Here is a 21,315-nt window from a genome sequence, read left to right as displayed (position 1 = left end):
TTTTTTTTAAACAGAGCTCTGTCAGTGATATCTCAAACTTCGATCCTGAGTTCACAGAGGAGATGGTCCCCAACTCAGTGTGCTGGTCTCAAGAACAGTCGATTGTCAACGCTAGTGTTATGGAAGCCGATGACGCTTTTGTGGGCTTTTCTTACGCACCGCCTTCTGATGATTCTTTCCTATGAAACATTCCCATAGAAGCATTCAGTTGCCTTAACCATTCTAACTTTTTTTTTTTTTTTTTTTTTTTTTACTAAAGGGAAGCAGTATAAATGGATTAACTTGTTATGTGAAGCCAAAGCACGCAGCTGAGAAGGAACTGCACTCAAAATAGATTTTGGTTGAAACAAGGTATTATTTTACCTGTATTTATAATAATAAAAAAAAGACAGATTCTATTTTTTAGATTTAGGGACCACTGTTCTTTATTAAAGTGATTTCTGTCAGTTTACAAAATAAGCCTTTATATTGCCTTAAAATTATCCCTTAAATAAAGTCAGTAAGCAGTTTTCTGACAAACTTGAACAGTTCACTGGATTTTAAGTGACTCAATTTGACTCTCAGACACAATTGTGTTTGTTTATGTAATTACTGTAAAAAAACAACAACTATTGTTTATATTCACATTCACATTAAGCTGGAAGTGGGGATTACTTGAGAAACCAGTAAATGCAGCATTTTGGTTTGTAGGTCACATTTGCAAAATGGAAAAGACTGTCTTCTGCTTCATAAGTTACCTTTCTATATGATTTTTTTATTGAACTGTATGTGTTTATTTTTTCTGTTATTTGCATTAACAGTTTTTTTAAATTCAGAAATTCCACAATGCTTTTCTTTGTCTGGCAATTAAGTAGTCCTGTATTCCTGCACAACAATAAAAGAAAATTTAAAAAAAAAAAAAATCGGTTTGAAATGTTTGTGGATAAATTTAAGCCCAGCTCCCTTGTTTTAATAACATCTTCATTGAAGTATGCATAAAAGTGTGTATTTTAAATTTGCTATAAATTAATATTAAGCAATAACGTCAATTAGAAACCACTGAACTGACAAATTTTCGCATTATGGAAACCAATTTATGAAATTTTCTTAACAAAACAAGAAGTTCCATAATTTTCCTTAAAATATTTTCTTTATAGCCGGAAACCGAAACTATATATATTTTAGTTTTTCTGTATGTACAGTTATAAATTTTTTTTAAAAATTATTACGTCACATTTTGTTGAAGTTAGCTCCCCCCGCTGAACCCGGGCTAACCTCAACTAAACATTAAACGTCTTCATGATATAATTTGTTTTTAAAAATGGCTGACATTTTATCGCTGAAAGAATCGGTTTTGGTGTACTTAGACAGAAGCGGTGGTCTTAAGAAACTTTGCGAAAACTGCAAACATTTTAACGGTATGAGGTTCCGCTCCACGGCAGCCATGACAGCTAAAATCACCGAGTTTTTAACTTTGCTAACGGTCATTTTCAGGCACACAGCAGACCGAGGCGGTGTACAGGTTTTGTATAGGTGTTAATCCGGCCGATGTGCTGGAGCTGGATCCTGTACTGGGGGACTGTGTTCTCCATGACCCCCTGAAAGCCACGGCTTTGTTTCAGTCTGTAAGTGAAAACTGTGGGCAAAAATGAAACGTAGCTACACTTTTGCTGTCAGCTTAACTATATTTAACCAATTCCTCATTTAGGTTTGTTTCCTGGCTATAAAGACCCTTTCACTTATTGAAAAAATACACATGGAGAGTCAGGTAAACAACCGCTTCCCCTTTCACCGAAACAATACTGTGTTTTGTATAAATCCACAAGTGAAGGGCTCGTTTCCGTTTACTGTCCCAGTAAACAATGACTCCTAAAGGGAATGCAGCCCTCATTAATACACCTGGGCTTTTCCTAGTGTAATAAATCAGATGATGCCTCTGTCCTCTAACAATGTGTGTGTGTTTCTTTTGAGGTGAATGTTATTTTGAAGTTCACACACCTGCCTCCATTCCCCGAGTACACACTGGACCTTTCCAGTTTTCCTCGTTTATGTCGCCCTTTGAGGCCTGTCTCCATGGAGGGCCTGGTCATTTCCATGACAAGGGTCACAAAGTACACCCAGGGGGCGAGGTTCCTCTGCACTGATGATGACTGCCCCTGCTCTACAGGTACTGCAGTACATACACATACTCTGTGGTTTTTAAGTCAGACTAAGACAAATGCAGTATATAAATTCTCATTTCTGTGATGCTGCTTGTAGGTTTTCACCACATTCGAGTGCACGCACCCGGAGCAACAGAGTCAGCCACAGTGAGAAACGACTTCAGCTGCATGATGTGCAGCTCCCAATTGAAAGAGGATGTGAAGTTTAGAGTTTTAGGAGGTACTATTGATTCAGAATGCTGCAGTGCGTTGTAAGGTTTGATTTTAACATATTACTACTGCAAAAATATCAGGTCAACCCCTCATTTTTTTATGTTTTGCTTCCAGTGAGCCAGACATTCTTGTGATTTTTTTTTTTTTTTTTTTTTTTTTTGCTTGTGCTCTCTGAAGGTCTTTCAAAGATTTTCTTTGGACATTGGCTGCTTTTTCACTCAGTTTAAGGTCCATACTTGTATCTGTCCATTTTCATAGGAATGTTGTTTTGTTTGTTTTCTGTTTGTTAAATCACCTAACACTGAACTATAAATCATTCAAGTATATTGGGTCACGTCCTGTATACACATACAACAAAACTTGGTAATAAACCAATTTTAAATTTATCTTTACACACTATGTTACTGGCAGCCTTTTACAAAAACACAATTTTTATTCATTTTTTAAGTGAATCTATGAAAAATGCAGCAATAACACAGTTTGAAAGATATAAAATAGTATTTTTGCATCAACAAAATCAGCTGAAAACAGCCACAATAACACGGTGGAGGCTATGTCATGGTTTGGTGCTACATTTCAGCCAGTAGTGTTGGGGATCTTATCAAATTTAAGCAATTATAAATACTGAAAAGTTACATCGGACTTTATTCCACCATGCAGTGGCATCTGGAACCCATCTCACTGGCAGCTGTTTCATTCTTTAACATGGCAATGATCCCAAATAAACTGCCAGTCATAGATTGGTCTCTCCAGAACCTGGTCCTCAAAATGATTGAAGCAGTGTGGCATCATCTTGAGAGAAAATGGAACAGAAATGCAGCCATCATCCAAAGAAGCGCTTTGAATGTCCATCAGGAAGCCTGGAGAACTAATCCTGAAGACTACTTAAAGAAATGACAAGAAAGCTGCCTAAGAGATTCCAGGCTGTGATCTGTCTGGAATTATAAGAAATTTGTTGCTGCTTAATATGCTGTATTTCTAATGTATGCTTACCCATGTTTCAGTAAATCATTGTGCCTATTTCCCATTTTCCTTGCAATATATAAAGTGGCTCCAGACTTTTGCACAGTAATTATGTATGTGTGTTTTTTTGGGTATAGACAAGCAGCTGGTGGAGCTGATCCATGTCAAAGCACTGGATGTTCTAAGAGGCCACGAGCAAAGCTCAATGAGATACCAGTCTGTTACCCTGTTTCTCAGAGGTATGTCTACAGTCTGCAGTGTGCAACTGTTTTAGCAGCATGAATAACAGAGAAGAAAACTCATAGCTTTTTTTGGGAGTGGTGAAGGCAGTGGCAGAAGATGAAAAATATGCACTAGCATGCATTACAATACATCATGATCACACTTAATAATACCCAAGAGCAGAAACACAATCCATTACCCAACGTTTACATCAGAGTAGCCTAATCCTAAAACAGACGATACAAATCATAACACCAACAGTACTGAGTGTGACGGCTCCTTCGTGAAGGTCAGCACTGATCTGCTGGTTCAAACAGGACTTTGTGCACCTTGGCTTTTTGATTCAGAGAACAGCTCCGTAACAAAAACATATCTTCGCTATAAAACATCTGAACCACGCAGCAGAAAACCAAATGGCTTGTTATTTGAAAAGACTAACGGTCATTTACCCCCACTCTGTAAGGTGATTAATCCTTTTTCCTTGGTTTTCATTTGTAAACTGAAGCGTTTAAAATCAAACTGCACTGCAGATTAATATCCTCAAAATGCAAGTTTATTGTTTTGTTTGGAAAATAAGATCTTAATCCATTACTCTTGAGAAATGTGGTTATAATGGCTTATATTTACAGTCAAATGTATTGAGGTTTGCCATTAATTTTCTCTGGCTTGTTAAACGAGGTTCGCTTTGAAACACAAACTTGGTGGGGGAGAGTTCAAATAAATAGATTTTAGTGCAGCCGGCTGAGCACGGTGCCTCATGGTTGGATATTAAGTGTTTCTGTCCCCTCGAATAACATTGTCCCGCCAGCACCCCTGAGAGCTTAGCAAATCTCTGCAGCAGGATTAACATATTCTGTTGACCCAGTCCTGTGGAGGAATTCAATACAGCGAGCTCCCGTTACTAAACATATATGTTAATAAGTGCAAAGAACACTCATTAGCTGGCTGTGCAGTTCGCACACAGTGAAATCTTTGTTCTGAAGTCCTCACTCTGTTTCTCTTGGCAGTGGCTTGTAGGTGGCATGCATGTTTCTTTAGTAATCACCGGGCAGCCGAGAACAACTCCTTTGAGTGTTAATGCTTTGTTTCCCCATCTCATGTAGACGAGCTGTGTAACTCCATGAGAATCGGGCGATATTACCGGGTGTTGGGCATTCCTGCACATGTGCACCAGTGGCCCAACATTACCTGGAGTGTGGAGGCAAATAGTGTCCAGCCGTGGGAACCAGTGTGTAAGCCTGTGAATTATCTCCCATTAAAATTACAGAATGAATAGCAGATATATTAAATTTGTCTTCATACAGTGAAGTCTCAGGTTTTATATTTTTTAATTGTAGTAAAAGACCATCTTTTACAACTCAACTTACAGGTGACTGTAAAGTCAGCGCCCGCTTCCAGGAGCTGTTGAAGGGAACGGCCTCGTCTCCATGGAGGTTCTCTGCAATTGTAGCTCACTGCTTTGGGTTGGACGTGGCTCCTCTAGGCTTGTACGACACTCTGAAGCTGAGCTTGCTGCTTAGCTTGGTGCAGACCAGAATAGATGAAAAGGACACGTTTCACAACTTGGATCTTCTTGTTGTCACCACTGACACGCTTATACTCGACAGGTAAACAAATTTAAATGATCTGAATCCTGAAACCTACTGCGTCCTAAACAGGGATGTATACTTAGAACAAAAAGTAAGGAAATTTTGTGTTTGATCAATTATGTCTGTGTTGTAACAATGATTCTTGGCGATAAATCTTACACTGTTGGAAAGCCTGTTTATTTCCCCTTAAATGGTGCCACGTTTGTAAGGAAATGCATTTGTGGGTTGTGCCCATAAAAACTTGCCAAATCTTATCTGCCAATGCCAAACAGCTTTTTCTGCTATTTACTCTTGTTTGGTCTCGTTTATTGGACTGGAGGATTGAAGTCTTAAGAAAGAAGACATAATGGCAATTTAACAATTTGTTAATTAACAAACCACGACCTCAGTAACATGTGGAAGGACCATGAACAGCCACAACAGCCCTGGCACCTCCTCCTCATGCTGGGCACGAGCTTGGTCACACACCATCACACAGCAGTGTGTAACCACATGCTTGCGTTATGAGTGCTCAAGTAGAATAGAAAAGTGCTATTTAAGAACCAGTCCATTTACCTAAATGGACCCACTAGGTACCACACTTGTGATCAAATCGTCCTCGTTATCCATCCATCATCTTATCCTTTTGTGCTAGATTGATGACATACAGCTTGAGTTTGGCCTATCGTGGGATCAGGCATCAGGCCACGGGGGAGATGTTCGCATGCCTGTCCCGGGATGAACATGGGGCAGGTACTGCTAACATCCATGCTGGTTCTGTCCTGCTAGCCACTGGGGGTGTTTGCCTGTTGGGAGATCTGAGCTATTACAGAAAGGACAAGTTGGATTCCATTAAGTCAGGTAACGAATGTAAGTGCTGCAATAACCTTAAAAGGATGTCAGCTATAAAAATCATGAATCTTTTTTAAACAAAAATTTTTCCAGTTATGGAGACCCGCACACTATCAGTGTTCATCCCTGGAAAGAAATATGGTGAGGATGCAGACCAGCAGCTTTCCTTTCCAGTCCAGTGTAGCTTCTGGGCCGCCACAGACTCCTCCCGTCGATCTGGGAGGGCAGACTGTGGCGCACTGGGAGCAGCAGTGAGTTCAGTTCCATCAAGTTATTGTTGTATGAATGTGCTTTACTGGGTCTAAGTTTAGATTTATGTTTGTAACTTATTTTGCCTATTACACAGTTTTTAAAAAAAGGCCCCTTTCCTTCAGCTTAGATGCTGTTTGTTGGTGCTACAGGCAAAACAGGAAATTGAGACAATTTAGTGCTCTTGAAGGAAGTGCCCTGCCCAGGCAATTATACTTCACAGCAGAACCCTTGAGAATAATCAGTGCGTTGTGTTGCTCTTTTTGTAGGCAAGGGGTAAATAATGAAATGTAACCATTAAAATAAAGGTTTATTGACAGCTTTCTTTACTGTGAGCAGGAGATGGGTGCTGTACCAGCTCAGTTGGCAGATGCCTTTGGCCTTGTCATTGAGTGTAGAGACAGGGTTGGAGAGCAGGCCCTGCTTGCCCAGACTGTCCACACCCTCCAGCATGCAGTACAGTCTGGAAAACCCCATGACCCACCCTGCTGGGAGTTTTCCACTGAAGACTATCATGAGGTTAACAAACATGTTCTATTACTATTATATTATAAATTATGTTATATTGCTAATATACTATTATATTCTTCAGCTGGTGGCCCATGCACAAGGTTTGCAAGTGGAGCTCAGCCCTGCAGCAGAGAAAATAATCCATGGTTACTACATGGCGAGCCGTAGAGTGCGATCACAGGGTCAGGGTGTCAACATGTCTGTGGCCTCTATCAAGCTGCTGTAAGTGCTTTAATGGCTTTTTACATTCAATCTCTGCTTTCTGCATATTAAACTGCAGAGGTCAAAGTCTGCTGTAATGTCAACTTCATCCACCAGGTGGTGCAAGCCCACTCTATTGCTGCTCGTAGATGACCATTTTTCATGCAACTTTGACAAATGTTTACAAATCTTTCCCACTGTGGTGACACGTTTTATGTTCAGCTAAAACTATGAAAATAAATGTTCTCAGTGAGAAGGCCAAACAGGGCAGGCCACATTATACTGTCCATACACAGCCAGTCTTGATTTATCCATTTACATTTTAAATGTAACATTTTTATTGATTACTTGTCCTACAGTGTATTAGAAAGGTCTTACTGAATACAGAGGCAGACATTCACATTGTATATTCATTTTGTCACAGGATCTCTTTGGCTGAGGCCCATTGCAAGCTATGTCTCAGAACTCAAGTACTAGAGCAGGATGCTGTGATCGCTGTACTCCTTTGTGAAAGCTCAGTCTCACTCAAGCATGGTATTTATTTCATTTTTACACCTCATAACACTAAAAGGTAGATATTTAGCAATTTAATGACATTACTCGATGGTTCTGTTCATAAGCATGGTTCATTTTATTGATCAATATATAACACTCAAGATAATAAAGCATCAAACACCAATATAATATACAATATATTCAGGATTTTCTCTTCTTCATACAGGCGCCTCTGCTCTCATTATTCCACCCGATCCAGTGTTTCCTTGTGACCTGGGAGATGTAGATGGTTTGTGCAAGCGAGACGCTGCTCTGGATGAGCTCCATCAGCTTATCTTACGGTTCATCTACACCAACGCACCTGGAGCAGACACATACATTACAGAAGAGTGAAGCCTCTCTAGGTTGTTTAACAAAATGCAGGTAGGCAACACAAGATTAAACTCCTTTATTTTTACATTTCAAATCTGTACGCTGATCAAATACAACCAAACAAATAAATACGTGCTGAATGCAGATAAAAAGATGGATTACCCAAAATCTGAATCCAGTACATGTTTAAAAATATTGCATCCAAGATTAAATAACCAAAATACACTTAAGATATTTTTTCTTGCAGACAAATCCCCCCACCAATTGTGCATATCAAATAAAAAAAGAAAACAACTATCCATTTTTAAATTGTAAGCACGAAGGGGGGGGGAAAAACTGAGCTCAATGTGGCATGTGCAGGTCTGAAAAACCAAAGTGACAGAGCTAGAACCTGTTACTTACCTTTCAATTGTGGCCACTCTGTGTACTCCCAAGTCATTCAAGTGTTTCCGAAACCTTGCACATCTAACAAATATACAGTATATAGTCAGTCAAATGAGAATAAATGATTTATGTGGGTTTAAAAGTAATTTTAAGTTCAGTTAGTCACATTCTCAGCAGCCCATTTTGGTCTGATGGGTAAACGGCGAAAAAGTGAACTCATCATTACAAGTTACATCAGCAGACATACCAGTGAAGTAAGCTGGCAATTTATGCCTCTTTTACACTAGTAACTACTCAGCTCAACTAGACTCTGTTTCAGACGCTTTCCATTACAATTGAGTCCTAAAATGTGCTTGCAGTCGTTATAGCAACGCATCTGAAAGTCCAGTAACGACATCTGTATGTGACAGAAACACCACAATGTTTGTTCCTATGAAGCCATTTCTGTCATTGCCAGGTTTCAAAAATGGAAGAAGTCACTTTCTTGACTTACTGAGTGACACTACTAACTGGCCAATTAGTGGTATTCTGTCTGTTGACGTCATATTTTTGGACTGGAAACCCGGCTGGGTAGGTACTAAAAATGTACCTGATCCCAGGTACTACCACGTAATGGAAACCCCTAAAATCCCAGTCTAGCCAAGGCGTGCCAAGTAGGTACTAGAGGAAAAGGGCTATTAGAATACCAGCTCCTGAATACACCAGTCTACTACTGGCTTTACTTACCAGGAAAGGCATGAAATCACTGCCAGTCACTGTGTAGCTCCATTACTGCTGCTGCTGTTTATCTGCAGAATTAACAATACACAGTGTAATTTTAGATACAGGTAATGTAGAAATAATAGGCTCAAAACTGAAGAATTTCAGAGGTCAACTGAAATCAGATTAACAAAAGAACAAAATTTCTAAATGGAAAGTAAATGCCAAGTTTGGCAAGATGAAATTTTCTGGCTATGTGTGAAACTATTACTGTATTAAATAAAAACTGGGGTAAACTATGTGACACAAAGGCTGCAGCTGGTAATTCAGTAGTCCCAAATCTCACCACTTAATTGTCTGATGGGTAAACGGCGAAAGAAGTGAACTCATCACTATTCCAGCTGCAGCTATAGAATAGCTGCCGCAAAGCAAATTAATATAACTTGTTGTTTGGGAATCATTTTAACCACTGAATCAGTATGAGCAGACAAGATTTGCAACAATTACTGCAGTTACTCATTTTTCCATTTTACTGTTGTGAAACCACTAACCTGTCCTCAGGGAAAGGAGACAAAGGATTAGGCATCTCGTGCCTCTCCTGCAACCACAGCATGAGACCTGAAGCAAAATAAACCACTGACATGAACTTCCTGAAAATCTCTTCATACAAATCAAATATGAGGCTGTCTGATGTTATGCTGGCTATTCAGTTAGTCACAGTTTCACCATGTTATTGTCTGACGGGTAAACGGCAAAAATGTGATCTCATCACTATTCCAGCAGCTGGACTGAGCTACAGTTACACCAAAACTTAAATATGGTCAAATATTTCAGCTCTCACCTTAAAGGGTCAACACAGTGAAGACATCAGGTTATTTGCAGCAGCATAGCATCTGAAAAAAAATAAAAAATAAAATAAAAAATGAGTTCGTTTAGTATGATCTTTTGGTTTTATTAAGGACCAGCCTAATAGTTCGCTCTAACTTTAAGTTTTTAAATCAAGTAGTTACTCCCTTTCAACAGAAATACACCCCAACCACCTCTCAAGATCAGTGAAAGTCTGTCACTGCATCTTTTCCAAACCTTGCAACTAATTGCTCTCAGGAGTGATGGGATATTGATTTTCAGCTTGAATAAGTAAAATGTACTGAAAGAAAAGCCAATACAGCGAGAACAGATGACTGATCACCTGAAGGTCAAAGGTTGCAAAATAACACAGCCCAGGAGCATGGCTAACACCGCATGTCTGAGAATGGGTTCAACAACAGGTCACGACCTCTGCCATGACCTTATGTCTTCATTGGGGCCTTGATGACTTTCCCCAGTAAACTAATGAGAGGTGGTAATTCCCTGACCAGCAGCTCTTCTGGTGACCCCTTGACAAGATTAGACGTAGCGTTCAGTAAGATGCTGAATGACAGTGAGTCCAGAAAAATGATTTATTACTTTACTTCAGGGATGAGACCTGTCTATTATAACGAGACATGCACACCAATGAACAAAGGTGGCGAAGGAAGACAAATCCCCAATATTACATTTGAGGTGCAAATGCAAACTTTTTAAATATGCTATCACTTGCTTTTAGGCAACCAAGAAACCAGAAGTAACCAGAAGTTTGTCTTTAAGCCCTTATACGACTCTTTAAACTTATAAAATTCCCCATCTTAATATCTAATACAAGTTCGCCATCATTTCAGCTTCGTTTTTAGTTTACGCAGGCATACATCCACAGATCTGCAAAATAATACTTCACGCCACGTGTTTCTTGTGAGCCTAACGTGTTCACATTTGTAAACTGGAACCAATGAGATCGTGGGACCGGGAGACGAGAAATAAAAATGTCTGCCACATGAAACGATTGTATTTTATTACCAACACACTAACGTGTTTTTGTAAGGACAGAGTTGGTGCAATGCTCAAAATCAGGAGCCAGATTATCTTTACTATACAAATGGAATGAAACACCTTTTAGTGTTTTAACTATGATGAGAAACAGTAAAGCGAGGGGAGGAAAGCTACGCTGTACTCCTTTCACCCACGTGGCTGAGTAGCTAGCTAGCTTCATGCTACCGACTAATGGCCTGTTTCAAGAGCAAATTCATATTCATCTTGAAAACACGCTGACTGATGGTCCATTTTAAGCTATGCAAACGTACACAAGCGTGTCTCTATTGCTTACCTACGTGTTGAATCGCGAAGAAGTTAAATGTTGAGAAGAGCTGAAACGCCGCACTGCCTTCTGCAGCCATCTCCAGGGGAAGAGGAAGAGTTTCCGGTCCGACCTCCTGTTTCTACGCACCACGGCTGCGCAGTGCAGCATGCGAAGTGCACAGCGAAGCATTTTTTAAGCTTCTCTTTAACATCTAAAGTGCTCTTATTTATGCACTGTATTGCATAAAGTTTTAATAACAATGATGATGGCCTGTAAAGACATATACATATGTGGTGATTTTTGTTCAGTTGTCGTCATTCTATATTCTGACCGATGGTCATTCTGGGCATGCGCTCACGGGCCCATGTAAAGGTGTGTGTGTGTGTGGTAAAGGTGTGTGTGTGTGTGTGTGTGTGTGTGGTGGGGGGGGGGGCATCCAAGAGGCAAATGGAATAATAAATAAATTAATAAACAAACATACTAATACCAGCGCTGTATTCAGTTAAAAATAGATCTGAGAGAGAAAAGAGACAAAGCAAGTGTGTGTGTGTGTGTGTGTGTGTGTGTGTGTGTGTGTGTGTGTGTGTGTGTGTGTGTGTGTGTGCGCGCATCAAAACTTACATTAAATTTATTATTATTGGTAATTTTGCCATTTAATATAAGGTACTTTAGAGCTTTTAGTGAAGCTGTACAATCATGGCCACTTTTCGTTTTTTTTTCAGGAAGGTACGATGCTCTGAATTTGGAACTACTTCTATGTACTTGTATATGAACGTTCCTGTGTAATATGTCTGATTACTGAAGAAGGAACAGAAGGCCGAGCATAAAACAAATGAATAAAAGTGAATTTAAAAACAAACAAACAAACAAACACAAAAAACAAACAAAGAGGGGTATGTAACTTGATGATCTGGACATGTGACAGCAAAAAAATCAAATTAAATCAAAATGAATAAATAAATAAATAAAAAATATATCATAATTTCTGTTTCTATGCTCTTCTTTTATTTAATCCGCACTAGCTAAATTAGGGAAATATCGTCATTTGTTTCATTGTAGCCTAAAGGGATTTACACATACCTTTATCAATATTTTAAAAATTACATCATGAAATCCGATTAATCAGTCTAACAGAGTCACCAATAAAAATATTTTGAGTGAAGAAATTGGTATTATAACACTTATTATAACACTTTAATTCATAGTGAAGTATTAATATTTTAAATGTTAGTGATAAGAAAAATAATCAGAAATAAGAAAGCAGTCATCCCTTTTAAACTGTATGGATTGTAATTGTTTTTACTAACACTATAAATTATGCATTCATGTATCGTATTTTTTTATATTTTATGATAAAATAATACCAATTATTATTGTTTACATAGACCTTTTAGCCAGTCGGATTTTTTAAAATCAGCTGCAAGACAAGTTAAAACGTTTCTTTATATTTGAAATTTGTGTTATCTCCAAATTCTTAATCGAGCACCACAGATGGATTTGATTAAAACCTACAGCCACACAATTACAGTGACTGTTCAGAGACCACAAAAACCACAATCACTGTCCAGCAAATGCCATCAGTAATAATAATAATAATAATAATAATAATAATAATAATAATAATTGGAACACCTTTAAAATGTTTCGTTCAAACCTTGGAGACATATCTTCTTTCATTGTCAAGTAATTTATTCACAAACACATTTACACCCATGCATGTAAAAAATAAGGAGGAACATGAGACTCGGAGCCTGCATTGTGGGCTCCCTGACAGACCACTTCACATGACAGATGTTAAGTTATTCACACATGCATTTAGTGCAAATGTCTCAGCTGAAAGTGCACACTCAAGCATGACGGGCTCGTTGCCCCGAGGAGTCTCTGTAAATATACCTGGGACGTGTGTGGAGCTGCACAATGCAGGCAGGATTAGTCGAAATAACACACAGAAATATAATGTATGCTTTCTCAAAATTTATACAATAAAATTCACGTAATATATTAATTTACAAGGTCTTCCTAATTTGCGGTGCTTTAGTGGGAGCTATTCTACAATCATGTGCCGCTTCGGAAGTAAAGCATGAACTCATGCACAAAACGAAGCTGTTCGGTACAAATGAATTAAGCCTATTTTACTGGGAGGTGGACGACGATGGGCCTTGATCCTGTGACTCTGAAGGACTTGAAGTGTTTAGGAATTGCCCGGTTGCTCCAACGTACAGCCTGGATCGCATTGGCCATTTCTGTAGGGGGAAAACAGAAACTAATAAATCGAAATATTTAAATTGGTAAAATAATTTCTAAAAGCAGAGCTCGGTGGTGTGACAGGATTTTCTGCATCTATAGGATAAAGGCTGTGCTAACTTCTTATATTTTAAAAAGTGAGAAATTTCTAACAGAACATGATCACCAAAATAATTTTAGAATAAAACAATTAATGAAGAATTGAAAACAAAACTAGATCTCTAGTGATTAATGCTTATTAACACTGACCTTCACCGGGTGCAGGTAGCCTTCGCCTTTCAGTGAGTGTAACGCCTCTGTTTGTTTCGTGCCCTCTCCTTCCTCTGTGCCTTCTTCCTGCAGAGTTCGAGTCAGATGGGCAATATAGGTGGTGGCCAGTATCAGCACGTCGAGTTTGGACAGCTTGGTGTCCGGCGGCACTGACGGCAAAGTCCTTTGAAGCTCCAGGAAGGCGTTCCTCAGCGTCTGTACCCGGCTCCTCTCCCTCGCCGCATTCGCTGCTGCCGGGCGTCCGATCCCGCCGCTCTGGAGCACTCTGGCCCGGTGGAGCTCCTGACGACGACCGTCTGGACTCGGGCTGGAGCTCGGGCTGGATCCTGGACTGTCATCCACCACTGCTCCGGAGCAATTACCGCTGTCCATTCGGAGCGTCTGTCTTCCAACCATCGGGGTGCACTTACTGACCTGGATGAAGAGGTTTTAGGTTAGCCTATACCTGCCCACTGTAGCTGCACATTTTATTTGAACTCTAGCTGTAACTTTCAGCCATTTTACAGACAAATTTGAATATTTAATTGAGTCCGCTGTTCTGTAGCAAATGTTCTAATTTGAACTTAAACATTTATACTTATCTACACTATTAAAGTTGCTGCCTTTTGCATTTATTTATATCTATAAGTTAAGTTCTGTGATTAAATGTCAAACTGTATGATGTTGCAAATAAAACAGGAAACACACTTCAAGTCTAAAAAAATCTTTCAGCATCAAAGAAAAACAAAACAACAAAAAAGAAACCTAATCCAAATAACTGACAGCTGTCCAGTTGCACTGACATAAATTTATGCTCAGAAGATTTCCAAACCAAGTCTTTCCCGGCATGAGAGCTTTATCTGTTCGGTAGTCTGATGGGGAGTTTACCTCTGGTACTTCTCAACGGCTCTGCCTCAAAAAACGACATGAAGGCAACCCAAAGAAGACGTCGTTAGGTCGGAGAATTTGCTCGCCAATGTAGAAGAGGTCCCTTTCAAAGTCCAGTTTATCCTTATAAAGTATGCAGGAACGCTGCGCCGCAGTCCCCGTGTACGCACATCCAACACTTCACCTGTGTGCGTAAGTCTCGGGAGCCCTTAATTTATTGGATACACAAAGCGGCGGACAAGTATTTCACTCCGACGTAATTAATCTTTCGACCCATAACACCCGCTCGCAGCGGAGAAAAGGCTGCTCTTTCCCCCTTCCCAACTTATTTCTGTCTGGGGGCAGCAGAGGCTCGTTTTCAACGCCAGAGGCAGGGCTCTCTTTTGCTTCAACTCCGATATGTGCAGGCCGTATCCCACTCTAATTGGCTGCGAACTTGACACTGTATTTTCTTCATAAGCCTATCACCAAAAAAAAGAAAGAAAAAAAAAGTGGCATTGGGGAGAAGTTTGGTCACAATTACCTCAAATATGCTCCTTAAGGTCAGAAACAAAAGGCTGGTCTACCAAAACACTATTTGCAATAGACCATGAAGCCAAACTGACAAGGGTAAGGTGATATGCAAAACATGTGACGAATTGCCAGAGTGTCTTGAATTGCAAACTCATTGGAACAGCTAATAAATAAACTCCAGCACTGCAATCAACAGGCAGGCGTTGAGGAAATTCTTGTGAGACTCATAAATTAATCACTCTGATTTTCAGGGCTCCAAACAGAGATGTCGGCAAATTAATGAAAGGAATTATTCATAATATGTGTATCCTCAGAGTGTTCTTAATAAACATTGTTTTTGTAAGGATGGGGTAACAGTATTGCTTCGGGCCACTAATTATAAGGAGAAGTAAGGGAAGGTTAAGTAAGCTTGTTTCCCTAATTATCCCGCATCTTTCAGGGTTACGCACCCACGTGGCTCCCCAAAAACTCAAAGTAACGACGATGAGACCAAATATGTCCGCGTTGTGGCTTTATATGTTATAAAAGAGGACGGAATCATTTATCACGGCTGTTTAAATAGAAGCACACGCTGTTAGTTTTGGATAATGTAAAGACTTGTAATAATAAAGCAGAGCGATCATTTAGATTGTGCCACTCTGGATCTCCATGTTCACTTATTTGCTGACATGCATTTAGAAGAAAAATGACATCACAGGAAATGCATTGCAACTAGCAGTTTGGGTTTGGACAAATTATTTAAATCATCAGACACCCCCCCCCCCCCACTCACACAAAGCAATTATCAATAAAACAGCTGTAAAAAAAACATTAAATAAGTGTCTTTATTTTTTCCCCACAATGGTTATTAATTTTAGTTACTTATTATTTCAATATAATGAAATCACTTTAGAATATGCTGTAATAACATGCCATAGGTGAAGGAAGCTGCAGTGACTCTGAGTTCCCTGCAGTTTTGCAGATATAATAATCAAGATGGATAAACAAGGCACAAGCACGGTTAGTCGTGGGTGAAGATTTTGGTGCACTTGTAGGTTTGTCTTAAAGCAACCACATGACTGCAGACAGCTGATGAGACAGCTAAAAGATCAAGGGTATTTACAGAAACTGGAATTTTTCTGCCCTGGAAGATAAGAGAGAGAGAGAGAAAAAAAATCAAATGCTGACAAATAAATATTATCTCTATAATTGTTTTATGGCTAAACTGAAATGTCTTTAATCTTATGTAAAATCAGTAAAACTGATGGTTCCTTTCAGGTTTTCAAGAAAAAAAGATAGGAAGGAGAATGAAGCAAAACTAACTGACTCTTACAATAAAATATGAATTTCTCTAGCAATGTTCACTTTTTTTGGAGGCAGGGGGGGACTTTAAGAATTGGGGTCAGCCTACCATCAGCAGTTATTACTTATGATTTGGATTCAGTCTGCAGTTAAATAATTTAGTAAGTCATGACATAGATGTGCCGAATGTAGGCTTTTTTAAACTGTGATACTGGACCTGAGAGACTGCTGTGGCTTCCACCTCTGCATGTTAGCGTGGCTGTGACCAGGCTGCAGATCCTGACCCATGTTAAATTCATCTGAAATATAAACAAAGCCAAGTACTGCTACTACTACTGAAATTTGCATGGGTGTGAAGTCACCCAGCGGCCTTATGAACTTATGTAAAACTCAATTCAGACTTTTTTGTGATTTTCACATTAATCTAAAAACTGATAGTATGGTTTTCCAGTATTGTTATACATATTAGCAGATCCACAGTAGCCTTACTAAAGCAAAGAAGTGACTTAATGGACCATGCAAAGACGAAAGGGAGAATTAAATAGCAAAAACAGGAGGGAAAAATGACTGTAAACAAGGTTGGTGGATTTTTAAAAAAAATGTACAAATAAAGTAACTTACTTGCTAGAGAATAAGGGATGAGTGCTCCAGACATCATGCTTATTATTATTTTTCTTCTTGGCCTCCCTGGATGCTTTCCAGTTAATAAGAAACTCTCTGGTTAAGTCATTAATCTCCCTTCCATCAAGAGCCTCTATAAGAAATGTTTTAACCAAACAAACATTGAAAATAAAAACATAAAATGAACTATTGTGAATGTTTTGATTTTATCCTTAAGAGTGTTTCCTAAATTTAAGTCACAGCAAAATAATGAAAGCGTATTTTCAAATTAGAAGTGAACTGAGCAAACAAATGATTATTATTTTACCGAGGCTTGTGCACACGGTTATCAGGCGGTCTCTGTACTTTGGTTTTTTACACACAGGATTTCCACTCAAATCCATTAGAAACAGCTGAGGCCAGTGGCTGAACACATCTTCTAGCTCCTGAAAATAAACACAGAGCAGGAAATCTGCTATAATCTGTTGTGTCTGAATCCCTAATTATTCTACTGGAAACACTGTGTCTCTAAGGTTATTGTCTACACATCAAACAATAGCCCAGTTTGTTTAAAACAGATATAATGCAATCTTATGATTGCTATACAGATGATCATAGGGAAAAAAAGAAAGGTGTGAGTGAATGGTAATATGAAGTATAAGGGCCAATAGAAAGTGCATAAACAACACATCAGTCTGTTTTAATAAACAGTGTCGCCGGTGTCATGTAACTACAAGTTTTCTCCTGGGGCAGTGTGAGGCTGGCTCCTCCAGCGAGTAGCCTGCAGTTGTATGTTTATCTAAAGGCACATTAATCCAAGCCTGGAAATATGAATACTCTCTGGACACGCTCTGATTGTTCATTGCCTTCCTGTCTTGGCCAAAGCGCTTCCACTTTTCCAGCTTGAGCCGCAATCAGTTCAGAGGGGGACCCCTGAGCACCACGCGCTCCCAGGCTTTGATAAATGATCGTGTCAGGGCCGTCACTCAGAAGGCCCTCACTGAAGAGGAGCCCAGCGCCAAATTGCCCCCCACGCGGGGCGTGGAGAACAGCAGAGGCTGAATGCTCACTGAGCTTGGCCGGCTCTCTCACTTCCACTAATGATGGGCCAGTTATGAACCTGTATTTGACCAGAGCTTCGATTCCCCCTGTCCTCTCTGCCCCGCGCACAGCTAACTGCCTCAGAAGATGCTCCCCATTTGTCACCCGGGCTGACTGCCTGTCATAATCTATTTTAAAAATCCATAATGTTTCCTCTGGACTCTGACCAAATGGTGCAGAAGAAAAAATTGATCCTTTGGAGGGCTGTCTTTGCGCAATCGATAGTGGCAGACGGGTTGTATAAATTATAGGAGACATCTGCTAAAAAAAATGACACGTGTACAACAATTACCTGCATCAACGATCTCCAAAGAAAGTCTTCTGTTTTAAGAAGGTAGTAAAGTCAACTACAAAGTGCTTTCATTGCGTCATCCTGCTATTAAATGCCAATAAGAAGCAAGAATTACACCCTTTCAAATAAAGCCATCAACTTTTTCAGTTAACAGATGAGTTTAAACAGAGATATCATTGCCATCATAGCGTCAGGGAGTCTAATAAATCTCATAAAGTGATACAGCGGGGGTTTGCGACATCAAATAGACGATTCCAAGGCAGAGAGGAAAAATCAACCTTCCAAGGAACGGGAGAAACTTGTGCTTGTTTGAAGCTGTCAGCGAGAAAATTCTCGGGGGAATGGTTCGCTGATTTGTTGAATAATTCTGACCCTGTGCGAGTCGTGGAGACTGGGAAGCTCTGGCGGGATTTGCAGGATTTAGTTCCTTACAACCCCGCTATCCATATCATTTCACACATCAGTGCAGAAAGCCATGGAACAATGTTAATGCTGACCTGATCAGGCATGCATAGTTGCTGTGAAGGGGTAGTATTTACTTTGACTTCACGTGCACTCACTTTCTAATTGAGTCACACTGCAGCAGGAGCCTTGAATGACATCAAGTAAGTCCTGAAAACGTATATTTACCTCAATACTGCACAGCTTATTGTCTGCAGCAGAAAAATGCTGGAGCTCCTTCAGCACCGCCAGGTCTCTGATATCATCGATGTTGTTGTTATTAATATTCAGGACACACAGAGATTCCTGAACAAAGAATTTACAGAATTCATATTAATGTAAAGAAAATAGTTCATGTTACAGTCAGTACAATGACAGACTACTACAAACAGATCCTAGACTATAACGTATATATGAAACATATTTTTTATGGTCAAATCAACTTGATATTAAACTACAGGTATTCAAATATGCAACGCAACTTCCAAAGAAAAGACAAAAATCATTTGCACCCACCCAAGGAAAATATCTGCAATACCATATATCAGAGCTTAAAGGAAGCAGTACTAGTTGGTCCAAACTACATTTACTTTTATCTCTTTATTCACTTGTAAGCACTCTTAAGCATGTGGATATGTTGTCTTTACATATATATATGTGTGTGGTGCAGTTGCAAAATGTTCACCCTGGTTAGAAGTTTCACAATGGCTCATTTATAAAACGCTGGAACTCTTTAAATTTGCACAGCAATTTCTTTAATTTATCTAAACAAACAAGAAGCTGAGACTTCTGGTGTGTTTATCCATAGCATGGGCAGTAAACGAAGCAAACAGACTCAACTGATTTGTCAGACCAGAGGGAGCAACAGAGATCTCTTTGACATCATCAAACCCTGCACAATATTGCTCTTACACGGATCAGGGGAAATCTCAGATCTCTCTTTCACTGGATGTGATAACCTACACATGGGTTGACAGCTCACACACATCTTTGTGCATGAAAAGGGAATGTCAGACCTTCGTCTGGTCTTTCGATAGCTTAAAAACGTATAATGAATCAACCAAGGATAACTTAAGTTATTTGGAAGTGTGGGAGATGTTTTGTTCTGATACTATTAGTGAGCCGAACAGAGTAAAAATAGGTCATACAGCGAGGGAGTCGAGAGTCCTGGGGTCAAAGAGCAACTTTTCCCCCGGTGTCAGTCTTTGATTCTCCACATGAAGCTCTTTGAGCTGATGGAGCTGCTCTAAGCCCTCCACCACAGCAATTCTGTTCCCCCCGAGATACCTGCAGAGCAGCGAAAATAACATACATGTTCAAACACACACCTCCCACTTCATATATTTATCACCAATCAGTTGAACTTTACTCACAGTTTAGAGAGGTTCTGCAGATTGTGCAGATTGTCTATATGGGTTATGCTGTTGTTCTGCATATAGAGATGCGTGAGGTTGGAGGCAAAGCTGAGGTTGCCAATGTAAGTGATGTTATTATCATACAGGTAAAGAACGGTGAGGTTTGTACACATTGAAAGATCTCCCTTGAAAATCAAGAAAATTAGGCATTAAAATTAGTAAATTGAAAAAACAGAATTAAAGAAGTGTTAAAGATGCTGGTTACTTACAATATCTTCAATATTCTTGTTAGAAAAGTGGAGGTGGGTGAGTGTCTTGAGGTACTCTGGGAAGGAGAGGCCCCTTTTCTTTTTGAAGTGCTTTCTAGACTTAGCAATCAGATCTACGGTCAGATGTACCATGTTGGCTTGTCACAATCTCGGCTTCAGAGAGGATCCCTTTCAGCTTCAGCCAAGCATTCAGCCCACAGCAGTGACTATGGGTTGGCTGTGTCTAAAACATATAAATATTTCCTCTGAATATTTGCTGACAGAAAAGTATTCTTTTTACATTTGTAATAACCTTGTACAGAAATTTCAATGGTCTAAAACCTAATCACGTCATGGTTTGAAATAACTAATGGAAAATTATATGATTTTAGGTGACCACTGTGTTTTTATATAAGGCTTGTGTACTAAAATGACCTGACCGTGAGGTATACAATTATACTTTTTGAGTTTAATTTCCTCAGGTATTAAGCTTAGGTTGTATTAAGTATACAACTGTGTACGCGTGTAGTTAAAAGATAGTGTTGGGGAGAGGAGAGCAGAGTGATGTGACAGCAGGTCTCATCCACGCTTGATCTCAAGGCTTCAGGTCGGTGGTGTAAGGAAAACTAGACACTGATCGATAACTGAACTCAAACACTCCTGGGCCTGGGGTTTTCAGGGACGGCGGTTTGTCACTGTCAAAGAAAATCCACGCTTATAGCAGTGCATACGGGCAGGGAGTAACATACTGAAGTGGATAAACTCCAAAGCAACAGTGAAAGGAAGGAATCGGGTCCTTTTTATGTTGTGTAGCTTCGCTAGCACAACAAATATAGCCCCAATATTAGCCTCTTAACTACATCTAACACGAAGTTCTACGTTTCCGCTAAATATTCTTCAGGTGTAAAAATCAAATATATAAATAGTTAACTGCATTCTCCTACCTTTCAACGCCGGCAAGGGGGTTTAAAACGTATGTTATAGCTACACAGTTTTCAAGCGTGTTGGGCTTTTTTGTTTGAGATCGTGAACATGGTTTCTATGGAAACAACGGAAGTAGCGTCCGCGAGACACAACAGAAT

The 21,315-nt window shown here is 39.6% G+C and overlaps 4 protein-coding genes and 1 long non-coding RNA gene across 10 annotated transcripts in view; 2 read left to right on the top strand and 3 right to left on the bottom strand.

Annotated features, from left to right (window-relative positions):
* sgk3 (serum/glucocorticoid regulated kinase family member 3) overlaps positions 1-902 on the top strand; it is a 9,853-nt gene extending 8,951 nt beyond the window's left edge. The window contains exon 17 of the mRNA XM_086306183.1: positions 15-902. Within this exon, the coding sequence (XP_086162309.1) occupies positions 15-185 (171 nt within the window). The 3' untranslated portion in view covers positions 186-902. The remainder of the gene's footprint in view (positions 1-14) is intronic.
* Positions 236-14,162, top strand: mcmdc2 (minichromosome maintenance domain containing 2). 2 transcript variants are annotated; one of them, XM_086306181.1, is made up of 15 exons: positions 1,052-1,397; positions 1,474-1,604; positions 1,688-1,747; positions 1,951-2,146; positions 2,239-2,361; positions 3,455-3,556; positions 4,643-4,771; positions 4,909-5,146; positions 5,763-5,968; positions 6,053-6,210; positions 6,548-6,727; positions 6,801-6,940; positions 7,344-7,453; positions 7,641-7,837; positions 13,608-14,162. In XM_086306181.1, exons 1-14 carry the CDS (start codon positions 1,301-1,303, stop codon positions 7,805-7,807), a joined length of 2,037 nt encoding a protein of 678 aa, XP_086162307.1. In that variant the 5' UTR covers positions 1,052-1,300; the 3' UTR covers positions 7,808-7,837; positions 13,608-14,162. The 2 variants fall into 2 exon arrangements, with proteins under 2 accessions (XP_086162308.1, XP_086162307.1); XM_086306182.1 differs by lacking the exons at positions 1,052-1,397; positions 1,474-1,604; positions 1,688-1,747 and adding an exon at positions 236-351.
* Positions 7,527-11,186, bottom strand: LOC147321952 (uncharacterized). Its single transcript, XR_015131038.1, has 6 exons — positions 11,049-11,186; positions 9,711-9,762; positions 9,421-9,487; positions 8,897-8,958; positions 8,189-8,251; positions 7,527-7,775 (listed from the first exon to the last, which is right to left on the bottom strand). It is a non-coding gene; the product is annotated as an uncharacterized LOC147321952 (long non-coding RNA).
* On the bottom strand, positions 12,706-21,260 carry tcf24 (transcription factor 24). Of its 4 annotated transcripts, none has more exons than XM_086306191.1 (3): positions 21,178-21,260; positions 13,515-13,949; positions 12,706-13,264 (listed from the first exon to the last, which is right to left on the bottom strand). In XM_086306191.1, exons 2-3 carry the CDS (start codon positions 13,929-13,931, stop codon positions 13,154-13,156), a joined length of 528 nt encoding a protein of 175 aa, XP_086162317.1. In that variant the 5' UTR covers positions 13,932-13,949; positions 21,178-21,260; the 3' UTR covers positions 12,706-13,153. The 4 variants fall into 4 exon arrangements, with proteins under 4 accessions (XP_086162317.1, XP_086162316.1, XP_086162313.1 ...); XM_086306190.1 differs by lacking the exon at positions 21,178-21,260 and adding an exon at positions 16,818-16,939; XM_086306187.1 differs by lacking the exon at positions 21,178-21,260 and adding an exon at positions 15,828-15,964.
* ppp1r42 (protein phosphatase 1, regulatory subunit 42) lies at positions 15,744-21,315 on the bottom strand. Of its 2 annotated transcripts, XR_015131037.1 has the most exons (9): positions 21,178-21,315; positions 20,255-20,477; positions 20,004-20,170; positions 19,779-19,917; positions 18,820-18,936; positions 17,125-17,242; positions 16,818-16,950; positions 16,414-16,495; positions 15,744-16,038 (listed from the first exon to the last, which is right to left on the bottom strand). XR_015131037.1 is itself a non-coding variant. In XM_086306186.1 (8 exons), exons 2-8 carry the CDS (start codon positions 20,384-20,386, stop codon positions 16,014-16,016), a joined length of 831 nt encoding a protein of 276 aa, XP_086162312.1. In that variant the 5' UTR covers positions 20,387-20,477; positions 21,178-21,315; the 3' UTR covers positions 15,744-16,013. The 2 variants fall into 2 exon arrangements, 1 of the variants encoding a protein (XP_086162312.1); XM_086306186.1 differs by lacking the exon at positions 16,414-16,495.

This window comes from Aulonocara sp. 'chitande type north' Nkhata Bay, linkage group LG9 (assembly GCF_057382095.1).
Source record: "Aulonocara sp. 'chitande type north' Nkhata Bay isolate Kocher_YH1m ecotype deep benthic linkage group LG9, A_spYH_male_GT1.1, whole genome shotgun sequence".
Lineage (NCBI taxonomy): Eukaryota > Metazoa > Chordata > Actinopteri > Cichliformes > Cichlidae > Aulonocara > Aulonocara sp. 'chitande type north' Nkhata Bay.
This window is presented reverse-complemented; position numbering and strand designations above follow the sequence as displayed.

Excerpts from the sequence above, each read along its gene's own strand:
- mcmdc2 (XM_086306181.1), top strand. The coding sequence starts at position 1,301 with ATGGCTGACATTTTATCGCTGAAAGAATCGGTTTTGGTGTACTTAGAC. Across the intron at positions 1,748-1,950 it reads AAATACACATGGAGAGTCAG|GTGAATGTTATTTTGAAGTT; the intron begins GTAAACAACCGC and ends GTTTCTTTTGAG. Across the intron at positions 6,728-6,800 it reads CCACTGAAGACTATCATGAG|CTGGTGGCCCATGCACAAGG; the intron begins GTTAACAAACAT and ends TATATTCTTCAG.
- tcf24 (XM_086306187.1), bottom strand. Across the intron at positions 13,265-13,514 it reads GCTACCTGCACCCGGTGAAG|AAATGGCCAATGCGATCCAG; the intron begins GTCAGTGTTAAT and ends TTCCCCCTACAG.
- ppp1r42 (XM_086306186.1), bottom strand. The coding sequence starts at position 20,386 with ATGGTACATCTGACCGTAGATCTGATTGCTAAGTCTAGAAAGCACTTC. Across the intron at positions 20,171-20,254 it reads ACAAGAATATTGAAGATATT|GGAGATCTTTCAATGTGTAC; the intron begins GTAAGTAACCAG and ends TTGATTTTCAAG. Across the intron at positions 16,951-17,124 it reads AACCGTGTGCACAAGCCTCG|AGGCTCTTGATGGAAGGGAG; the intron begins GTAAAATAATAA and ends CATTTCTTATAG.